General features: G+C 34.7%; 2 protein-coding genes across 2 annotated transcripts; both read right to left on the reverse strand.

The window, feature by feature from the left end:
* Positions 1-3,238: 3,238 nt before the first annotated feature.
* Positions 3,239-4,377, reverse strand: LOC132190497 (uncharacterized). The gene is made up of 2 exons (XM_059605506.2): positions 3,896-4,377; positions 3,239-3,451 (listed from the first exon to the last, which is right to left on the reverse strand). The coding sequence occupies exons 1-2, from the start codon at positions 4,329-4,331 to the stop codon at positions 3,390-3,392; spliced, it is 498 nt and encodes a 165-aa protein (XP_059461489.2). The 5' UTR covers positions 4,332-4,377; the 3' UTR covers positions 3,239-3,389.
* A 1,353-nt stretch (positions 4,378-5,730) lies between these two features.
* Positions 5,731-10,127, reverse strand: LOC132190661 (mraW methylase family protein). The gene is made up of 5 exons (XM_059605700.2): positions 9,772-10,127; positions 8,577-8,828; positions 8,137-8,205; positions 6,509-6,701; positions 5,731-6,302 (listed from the first exon to the last, which is right to left on the reverse strand). Exons 1-5 carry the CDS (start codon positions 10,120-10,122, stop codon positions 5,887-5,889), a joined length of 1,281 nt encoding a protein of 426 aa, XP_059461683.1. The 5' UTR covers positions 10,123-10,127; the 3' UTR covers positions 5,731-5,886.
* Positions 10,128-11,491: the final 1,364 nt, after the last annotated feature.

Consider the following 11,491-nt stretch of genomic DNA (forward strand, 5'->3'; position numbering starts at 1 on the left):
AGAGCCAAAATCCCAAGGATGAAGGAGATTGAGAGAGATTGGTCGGTACCGTTAGCATTTTGTTGTTTGTGATTACGGAAATACCCCTTCCTACTGTGTCAGTGTTTGCTGACTCCGCTTCCGCATTATAAACATCAGCTCTCTGACACGTACCCATGTTGTGAGGCCACCAGATTACCACGTGTCTTACACAGACAATTTACCTTTTTTTTTTTTCTTCTTCTTTACGCAAGTATAAAAATAAAAAACAGGTTTATTTTATGAGAGTGAGTGCTACACTAGAGCCAGTTTAACGATAACCAATTAATGGCAGAGTTAGGATTTTGCTTTTGTAGAAGGCGGAATGTGGGACTAATAATTAATTAATATAAAATAATGTTATATTTTAATATAATTTATCCAAAAATCAACATAAATGCTTTCTTTATTTCAAACACTTCAAAACAAGAATTGCACACCCTGCGAAGATTGTGGTTAATGTTGTAAATTCGGGAGAGACACAATCATGCCGGTATGGGCACCTCGTGGAAGATACAAAGATGTTATTATGTTCCTCTCTAAGTGGGAATGTCGTTATATAAGCTGCCTATCTAATGGGGCGGCGCATGACTTGGCCAAATTGACTTGTAAACGGATCATAGAAAAGACTTAAAAATTTAATATTCCAGGAGCTACCCGTGACATTGTTTTGATGGAACAATAGGTTTCCATATGATTTTATCAATGAATATCTATTTTTCTCAAAAAAAAAAAAAAAAAGTATTGCACACCCTATTAATTGATTCTAATATTTAATTATTTATCAATACTATATAATTATTTTAAAATTATTTTCTTTTATAGTAACATCTAATACTTTTTTTAATTTGCTTTCCCAAAGAAGGGTAAAGTTACTTCAACATTATTTATCAAATTTACTACCGTTTCTTCCATATTTATTGGTATATTTACTTTTATTTAGAAAATACATTCTAGATTTTCTAATTTTTTCATGCTAGAATAAAATCAATTGATATAACACTACTCTCTATCAAACTGAAGTATTCTTAGTTGCCTTATTAAAATTAAAAAAAAAAAAAAAATAGAGCAAAAAAATAAAGGAAGAAAATTATTTGGTAATAGTTTGAACTTTTGTTTTTTATAAGTAAAAATAAAAAGAGGGTCATTTGCAAAACACACTCAAAGTTCGAGAGAGTGAGAGCTTGAGAGAGGGGAAAGAAACAGTGGAGGAAAAGACAGGGAAATTAGTATTTTGATTACAATGATGATTGATGCAAGGGAAAGATATATTAAGTTTTATACATTAAGATTGAAGCAATTAGACCAATGAATAATGTAATCAATAGTAGAAACTCTTATGTTTTTTGCTCAAGTGATTAAAAAAGCTATAAAGGATTTGAGTACAACCATATCTTTATAGGTAAATGTTTTTGGATTTTCTATAAATTTGGGGGATCATATATATATATAACTATCCTAGTCATAGAGACTCGCAGCTTGGTTGGGGTCTCTAGAAGACCTGTGTCTTGGTCGTGGGTTTGGAGAAGACTAAAGGTACGATGCCCCAAAATACCAAAAAGGATTTATCAAAAACAACTATCCATTTGAACTTATAAAACGCCTTCTTAACCTTTAAAGAAGTGACATTTCCCTTGATCAAACACTCGCTAAAGAAATAGCCCTAAAAACCCAACCCTAACTCTCTGGCTGAAGGTTCGGTAGGATAGTTATATATATAAGGCTCTTTTAAAACTTTTTATTCTTCTTGGACGGTTAGGAGAAATTTGACTAGTCCTTTGGCCCAAGAGATCCATTTATTAAATTATTTTTTTTCCAATTTTAATTAAGGCTTTTTTTTTTTTTTTTTTTTTTAAAAAAGGTCGGGTCGGGTCAGGTTGTGCCGGGTCGTGTCTACTCGATATGACCCGGTTATGCTAAATGGGTTAAGCGGGTCGTGTCGGGTTACCCGGATATTTTCCGTGTTATAATCCTGTAAGACCCGCTAACCCGTTTAGCTAAACGGGTCATGTTCGTGTCTCAGGTAATCGGGTCGCAGGTCTTAACGGGGCCACTTCGAACCAAGTATTTGAAAGCATTCCCAATCATTCTCCCATTTTATGTTCTTTACGTTTTAGGAGCGGGAAAAACCTCCCTTGTAACCCATTTTCCTTATATTGAATAAAAAAATAAAAAGAAAAAACTTACCTTACCTAGCAAGTTTAGTCCAAATTCAAATCTAAATGCAAATTCAAATTCAAGTTAAATGCATGGGATAGGAGATGCTAGCCAACCATTCCTTTATAAAATAATAATTTAAAAAAAAAATGAAGAAGAAGAAGAAGAAGAAGAAGAAGAGAAGAGAGAAGTGTGAAGTGAAAGAGAATTAGGAAGTTGTCCCAAAGTTTGTTGTTATCTTGCAAAAGGGTCCTTGGAATGTTTCTATACATGAAATGTATTTGATTGTGTTTAAGTACTATCTCATTTCATTTCGGTATTTAAATGAACTTCAATATTTACATTGATGATACAATTGCTACTTAATCTTTGTATTTGATTGTGTTTAAATCATACAAATGTTACTTTTATGTTTAGATATTTGTATTTGCCTTTGCAGTAGTCTTACTATTGCCAAAAGAGACTTCTCGTCTCAAGAGAATTGGAAAATTTCAAATGTTTTCATTGGATTATATATCACCTTCCTTGCATAAAAAATAAAATAAAATAAAATAAATTACCAACTTAATGGATAACTCAAAAAAAAAAATAAAAAAATTAAATAAATAGATATGGCTAAGAAAGAAACAAAGGATAAGAAGATAAACGATTGACAACAAAATATTTCTAGAGCTAATAATTTCATATTTATATATCTATTTTTTTAAAAGCTTTAGCGTTTTTTTCATTTAAGTAGCAAAGGCAAATGCCACTACAATAATTAAATTTCAAGCGACAATTTTAGAATATAAAAACCCATTGAACAAAACTGAATAAATTGACGGCAGGCGTGAAAAAATAAATTACATGTTACATTTATATATTTTAAACAATAATTAATTTTTTAAAATTATTTATTTAGTTAGTTAATTATATTGTTTAGTATTTTTAATAAATTATTTTTCAACTCCGTCTTTTAAAATTTGTTCATGTGAACAAAAATTCTGGCTCCGCCCCTGCTTCCAGATGAGATTGTTGGTTCATTGAATCTAATTAATTTTAAGACAAGCATTTAGATAGATCCTTGAAATAATCACCACAAGGAAATAAAATATTTCAAAACTGCAAAAGGTTTTCTTAACATACAAAATAAATCACAACGAAAATAGATGGAATTGCAAATCTCTCAAGTCTCTCTAAAAGAACAATCCTTATTGTCAATGACACTATGCTTCTTAGTCATGAATGATGGAGTGAATTAGTATGGAGGCCTCGTCGGTCGTGGGAGCCACATCATCTGCTCATGAAGATAATATCACAATGTCAATCTTTTGTGCAAAATTCATTGAATTTCTCTAATATATACTTATAATTATTCTTACTAAAGTATTAATTAAATAATTCAATTCATCATATTTGAACATGAACTCTATAACCCTATTTGGATCTTAATGGTTACATATAAGATTTTGAGTCCACACATTAACAAAGTATCAAAATATTAATTAAATAATTAAATTCATAATTTCTTATGAACTAATAATTTATCAATTAAGGCAAAAGAATCGACCCAAGATAAATTAAAGCCACTTCCAAAGCCTACAAACTGCTGTTATTTCCCTTATCAAGTTTCATATTTGACAGAATCCCATAACAATGTTGAAATATCAAATCATATATGATAAAGATTTTAAAAGGTTGTAAATGGAGTAAAAAAAAAAAAATGCCTAAAAGGATTTACCTTGAAGTGGTGAAGGTAAGCGGGAAACAAGGTTTTCAACGACACCTCCTGCACCACCACCCTCATCTTCTGTCTTCCCTTGTTTGAGCAATCCACCATTTCCATCAAAAGCTTCCACTTTCCCTACTTTTGGACTTATGGGAGAGACCAAGTTGGAGATGAGATGGCTTATAAGCCCACCTCCACCTCCCTTGGCCTTATCTTCATCTTCAACCTCACTCACATTAATGCTTCTCTTCTTTTCATCATCTTCTTTTTCTTCTTCTTCTTCCCTCCCTCCTCCCCTCCCTCCTCCAGACACCAAGTTGCAGAGAAGATGGTTTATGAATCCAGTACTTGGCCTTTCCTGATCATCATCTTTCTTACCATTTTCTTCTTCTTCATCATCATCTCCTCTTGGACTGAGATTCATCGGATCTATCACAACATCTTCCATCTCTCTCCCTTTCAGTTTTTCCTTTTTTTTTTTTTTTTTTTTTTTCTCTCTCTCTCTCTCTTTTGGGTTATCTCTCTTGGCTTGATATATAAAATCTGTTTTGGCCAAAAGCAAGAGGCAGGACAAACGTCTGCGAGGCAGGAGACGATGCATAGGGAAGGTGCGATCTCCTAACACGTATTGTGTAGCTGCAGTCTCATGAAAGGCTTTCGGCCTATTACAAGACGACGCGTTGCACCTTGTTGAATATATCAAGCAAAGTCGGTGGGAAATGCGTGTGCCTTAGCCTTAGGAATCATTAGTTTCGAATGATTTGCTACACAAAAATAAAAAGAGAATGATTTTTGGTACACAATTTGCATTTCTTTAGGGATTGGAATCTTTAAATTACATAATAATAATAATACAAGAATTAATGTTACATTTATCATTTTTTGTTTTTTAAGTTAATTCTGAAGTGATGTGTTACTTTGACATTAGATAACGATACATTTTTCAAAATAATAAATTTTGTGGGATGGTGACACACCACTTAAAACTAACTTTTAGAGAGAAAAAAAAAATGATAAGTGTAGCATTTTTCTAATAATTAGGAATGCTAGGTTTACAACTAAATTTCACAAAAAAAAAAAAAAAAAAATTACAACATGATAAAGCATAACGTGATTAGAAATAAGATAAATTCAGCTTTTGAAAAGCTTAATCATATTGTGCCACGTCATGTTATAAAAATTATTTATAAACCTAACATCTCAAAAAAAAAAAAACGACTTGTGGAGGCACGTAGCGCTAGTTTGGTGGAGTTGGGATGAGGCTACACAGATCCGAAGAATTCTTAGTCTACAATATGACAGAGAATCAGAAGCATACAATATGGCATAAATATTTCTGTAAAAATAAGAAAATGATATTACAATGAAAATAAATGCAGACTACTCAAAAAGCTGGATATGAGAATAACTAAGAGCAACGGAGTTTAGAGCTTACTATAATGTTTGAAAAGTGAGATGTTTCTTGTGCCTAAGATCCTTCAAGTTTTATAAGTTGACTCCCTAGCATATTCCGTTTATTTCGACGTAAAATAATTTTTAAAAAATAATTTTTATTTTTGATACGACAAAAAATAATAATCAACAAAAAATATTTTTAGTTTAACCGAAAAAACTTTTTTAATTTCCGTAAAAAGGTTTTCTTTTTAAAAACCAAAAACATTTTTCAAGTTCAATGGCAGTGCTCAAAATATACAAGGTTTTCTTGTATACTTATTATGCTCATCAATTTTGGGTTCTCAATGTGTATGTATCCAAAGAGAGGCTCCACTAAAAGCATTAACAGTCAAATTGAATTAATATATCATCTTGGTTGATCTCCATCCTCAAATCAATATTGGGGCATAACAATCCACAAAACCAACACTTGTTATTACATCTAAAATTTCAACTTGATAATGATGAATCAACAATGAGTAGAACATAAGTGATACAGATTTATCATGATTTACAAAAAGATTTCTGCTTGGGGAACTGGGAGGTTCTAATCAAGACTCATTTATCTTTCAACCTTTCTGAATCACCCTGAGCTTAGCACTCCTACACCGGCGGTTCAATCTCTCTTCCTCCTCGGATGGTGTTATTGGTCTCTTTGTGAGGATTGTTCCACCACAGCCCTGTATCATTTGTCTAATCCAAGCTTCTTTTTCATCATTGTCATTTCTGATCTTTCTCAATTCACTCCTATGCCTCTCTTCTTCATCCCCATCACCCTCACTGCTGTTGATGATATCAAGGAATGTTTGTTTTACAATTCTGTCCTCCAAGCTGTGGAAAGAGATGACAGCAAGCCTACCCCCGGGTGCAAGGCAATCAAAACAAGAATAGAGGGAATCCTCCAATGTCTTCAGTTCATCGTTAACGGCAATCCTCAGAGCTTGAAACACTCTGGTTGCCGTCTTTATCCAACCTTGCCTCCCTCCTGTAGCAATTGAATTAAATACTAACTTTATGCTTTTCTTATTGTTAATGGAGATAGTTGTTGAATCCCCTTGTTATGGATAGAGATATGGGAAATGGTATACAGTAGACACATATGCGTGTCAAGCAAAGGTATCATAAATTAAGAAGGGGTATATAAGGCAAGGCCACAAGAAAATCTCAATGGAAGAATGGTAAGAGCACTACCTCTTCTCCAAGGAGTTGCATTCTGAATAAGATCTACTAGTTGGCCAGTTGAATGCAACCCACCTTGTAATCGAGCTTTAACAATTTTATCCTGAAGAGAGCGCCAATTGCTTTCTTCCCCATATTCCCGCAAGATTCGCCCCAGTTCAGTATCTGGCCAAGAATTTAGAATGTCTTCAGCATTCAAACTTGCCTGCCAGAAGCCTGTTACAATCAGTTAAATCAAACACAAATTCAAAATGACTATTTTAGCAAGTAAACATAGGAACCGCCAAGGCCATTCACTCATTCCCCAGCAAACAGTTATATCGAATTACAAGGAGATAATATGCAGGGTGGTAAAGACATGTATATTGAAAAGGGAAACAGAAAACTGTCAATGAGATTTCTAGCATTGCAAAATGTGGTTCAGAAGTCCACAAATCCAGCTACAACCTACGTGATATATTGATGAGGGAAGAGAGGTCACAACAAATTGTCGTGTCTAAGCATTTTCAAGACCAAAAAAAATAAAAATTAAAACTTTGCGTTCAATCTACAATTAAGGTGCATGCATGTGGTAAGTAATTGGAGTCTTAGCATGATGCTTTCTGGCACCATGTAGTCTAATTTTTGGGTTATTGGAGCATGTCACTTGGTATGGACAGTTTCTAGCCTAATTTCCTTTCAATAAAAAAGGAAAGAAAAGACCAAGAATGCCTCTGACAATTCTAGTAGTTTTCCATATTTGTTTCTCTGTGTCAAAAATAGCATCAGTAGTCATATGGGTCACTAAAATATCATAAAACCTCAAAGCCCCCTACCTTTTCCCATCTCCTGTCCTATCTTCTTCTGCGTCAGCTTCTTACTTTCTCCTCTGTATTTCAGGATGTTGTTAAGCAGAATAATTGCACTTTTATCCCAAGATCCACAGAATGTTTTCTTCTCTCTTTTATTTTACTATTATTCCTTAAACTTGTTTCAAATCTCCCTAAGTGGATAATCCTCTGTTCCCTCCATCACACGTGAGGCTGTTTGAAAAGCGAAATAACCAACCATCTTAACACTACTATAGTCACATTTTGTTATACTCCTACTACTACACATGGTAACCAACAAACTACACATAATCTTAGATTTTAATTCCCATTAATAGACCACAGTAGTCATTATCAAATCCCACTCTTGCAAATAAGAAAAGGGCAGTGATAGTGCTACAATTATTTATAGTAATTGGACAGTTCGAAGCGGACTACTTTAGTAAAGCAGTTGCAAGAATTGGAATGACTTATAAATATACATTTGAAGTTGTATGAGTTTTGGAATCGTTTTTGACTGGCTTGTGTTTTGGATTGTGAACAAAAAGGCTGAAACAGGGCCATTTATATTTCCTCTAGATTTCAATTACTTATCCATCTTTTCATAAAATCTTTCTGTTGTCTTTTTACTCTTTTTCAACCTCTAACACTACTTAAAACATGGTATGTTTTCATTTTTCTTTTAACAAAGTGCTGTAGAAATGTCAACTTACTTCAAAGCAAGAAAAGCCATCCACAATTAATTGCTCGAAACAAACAAAGTTGAACTATTGCTGACAATAATTGGCCTATTAGCTGAAAAACAATGTCTCTGGAAAGCTTTACTGTTACCTGGGGATCCATTCGCATATCGAGTGGTCCATCACCGGTCACACTGAACCCTCTTTCAGGATTGTTCACCTGTCCAAAAGAGAAGGCGTTTCAAAACGAGGATAATATTATGCAATTTATACAGAACAGGCCTTCCAAGAAACACAAACATCAAAGTACAAAACTGCTAAATTTAATGGTAAAAGATCATAGCACTAGTCAACAGTGATACAATAACAAGAAAAGCAAGCAGATACAGCTCTGGAAGGGGAAAAAATAAAACTTTAACCCACATAATTAATCAAGCACTGCCCCAGCCCCAAAGATATGAGAAAATTTCATAAAAGAAAAAGACGAGAGGAAAAAAAAATCCGATGTGATACATGTAATGAAGATTGGCATATACACAAAAAGAAAGTCATGTATGGCTAAGAAACTAAAAATTGCAAAAGAAAACAAACCTGCATGGATGACATTCCCAAATCCATTAAGATGCCATCAACTCCAGTGTCTAAGATTTTCTCATCAACCCCACTAAGCACAGATTTTATATACCTAAAATTCTTCAGAATGGTATGTGCTTTCAGGTCTGAAGTTGGGTGAGAAGAATCACCATGCAAGATGCCATCAATTCGAGCTCTAGCTTTCTCATGTGCCACAGGATCAACATCCATGCCAATATAATATTTCAATTCTGGATGGGCTTGAATTATCTGATGTTTACAAAGAGTAATGGAATAAGAATTAAAGGCATTTGGCAGGAGAAACTCAATTAAAAATTGGACAATACAAATTGTTAGATAAGAAAAAACCGACAAAGAATCGCCGCTGAAAAGACCAAGTATAAGACCCAACCAGTAAAAACATATTCCAGTTAATATGAAACAACCTTTTATTTTTCTTTTTGATAAGTGGTCAATATACTTCTGTTCAATGCACGCATCAACTTTATGTTAGTCCTACCAACGTTGGAATAGAAAATGAGAACCTAATCTTTGCATGCCAAAAGGCAATTTAACTCAATCTGTTGGGGACCAATCCTCATGAAAGGGAAGGGTCACTAGTTCGAATTTACCATTCCCCCTCCGACAAATATTAAAATAAAAAAAGAGGCAATTCAACCAGAATGTTCTAACTTGGATCAGATGATACCCCAGCATAACTTAAGGACCTCGGTGGACGGTGAGCCCAAACCCAACAAGCAAAAGCAAAATATGGAGCTCCACGAAGGAGGAGAAAGTTCTCAACTCACTTAGAGCCCTTTTGTGCATTTTTTTTCTTCCAGTATGCTAGTCAATAAGTAAAGCTACGTGCATAAGGTACATTAAAAGCAAGAATCTCCATGTCCTAGGAACATTCATGACAATGCATCAGAACTTTCGGTAAGGAAACTCTGACCGGCACAAGAATTCAATGAATTTAGGCAAAAATTGCTGCTTTCTAAAATTTTAAGCTAAATCATAGTGTTATTTCAAAATCCTGTTATTGGGTTTGAGAAAACTCAATCATAATAGGCTCTAACCGAATGGAACTCAAATGAAGCACAAATTGAGAGTTGAAGTATCAACGATAATCACGTATTCTTTCATCGGAAAATCGAATACTAAACATTATCACAGTAATTTTTTAAATTGAAGAGTATTGAGAGGTACTCACAGCGGAGGAGTGTCCGGCGGCTCCGACGGTGCAATCGACGAAAGAGTGGAGGGGCTTCGAAGAAGAAGAAGAAAACGAAGAGAAGACGTCGAGCACTTCACCGAGCATCACAGGGATGTGCGCGGCGCCGGTGTCGGCGTAGAGGTGGGCTGCGTCGTCGCCCAAAGCTTTGTCCGAGCGCGTCCTTCTCTTCTCCTTCACCACCACCAGTTTCGCCTCCTTTTGCTTCCTCTTTTTGTTACTACTCTTTGAAGCACCGGTGGTTATGCTACAAGTGCAAGAGAGAGTTCTTGTAGTGGTGGTGGTGAAGAATGAGGAAAGCAAGAAGAGCTTTGCCGTTGATTTAGCCATTTCTTTCTACTAACACACACCATTATCGTCCGTTCCAACTACTGTGTTGGGAGATTTGATTCTTTTCCATTGTCAAATGCTATTTCATCTCTCTCTGTGTCTGGTTTTCCTTCAAGGTTTTTAACCAAAACCCTAATAGGCTAATGTCAAGGATTGGTTGATCCAATTTCCAAACACGTCCTTAGTTGGGTCGAGCTAGGGTTTTAATGGAGCCATATTCAATTTTTGTCGAGATCCTAAACTATTAAAAACAATAAAGAAAATTTTAAAAAATAAATAAAAAATGGAGAAGGGGTGTTGAGCCAGGATCGGGATCCCGAACAATCTACCAAAAAATAATAATAATAAAATATTATTTTTATTTTAAAAAAATTAAAATAAAATTAATAAAAAACTTAAAAAAAATTTGTAAATTATTTTGTGGTGACCAGCCACCATTGTTTAAACGCTAGAGCCACCCCAGTAGTTTGGGGTGGCTTCCCTTGGGGGTGACTCGGCCGCCTTGGAGACACCCCAAAAGGCCAAAAAAAAAAAAAAAAAAAAAAATTAATTGGCCTTTGGCCCTTGGGGGTGGCCGAACCACTTCCAACGGTCCATTGGGGGTGGTTCGGCCACCCTCAAGGGCCAAGGAGGCAAGGACCACCTAATTTTATTTTATTTTTAGCCCTTAGGGGTGGCCAAACCACCTCGAAGGGTCAAAGGGTGGCTTCGGCCACCCCAGACCGGCGGCCTGGGGTGGTTGAAGCCATCCCTAGCCTCTAACAGTCGTGGCCGGCCACCACAAAAAAATTTACAAATTTTTTTAAGTTTTTTTTATTAATTTTATTTTAATTTTTTAAAATAAAAATAATATTTTATTATTATTTTTTTAGTAGATTGTTCTGGACCGTTGAATTCCACGGTCCAGATCCATAATTTGAGGCCCTTGAATTCCTAAGGAATTCGAGGGGATCCCGGTCCGTTGAGCCATCCTTTTGGACAAAATGGTAAGGGTGAAAAGGCTGTCGCGGTTAACGGTTATTAGCTAAAACTACTAACTATAACCGCGATTAATAAAATACGCTAACCACCTCCGCTAATTTTTAACTTTTTTCTTTTTTCTTTCAAAAGTGGTTAACAATTATTAGGGCTTAATAGCTGCCAACCGCTTTTTTTTTTAAAAAAAAAAAAAAATAGTAACTGCTAACTGCTTTTTAAAAGAATATTTTTTTTGAAAAAAAAAAACAAAAAAACAAAAAACAAAAACAAAATGATGTCGTTTCATGTATTTTTATATGTAAGTGGTTAGCGGTTAACAATTTTTTAAAAACCTAAAACCACTAATCGCTCCGCCTAAGCGGTTAGCAGTTAATGGTTTTTCTTAACTACT

Source organism: Corylus avellana, chromosome 9, assembly GCF_965113065.1.
Source record: "Corylus avellana chromosome 9, dhCorAvel1.hap1.2, whole genome shotgun sequence".
NCBI lineage: Eukaryota > Viridiplantae > Streptophyta > Magnoliopsida > Fagales > Betulaceae > Corylus > Corylus avellana.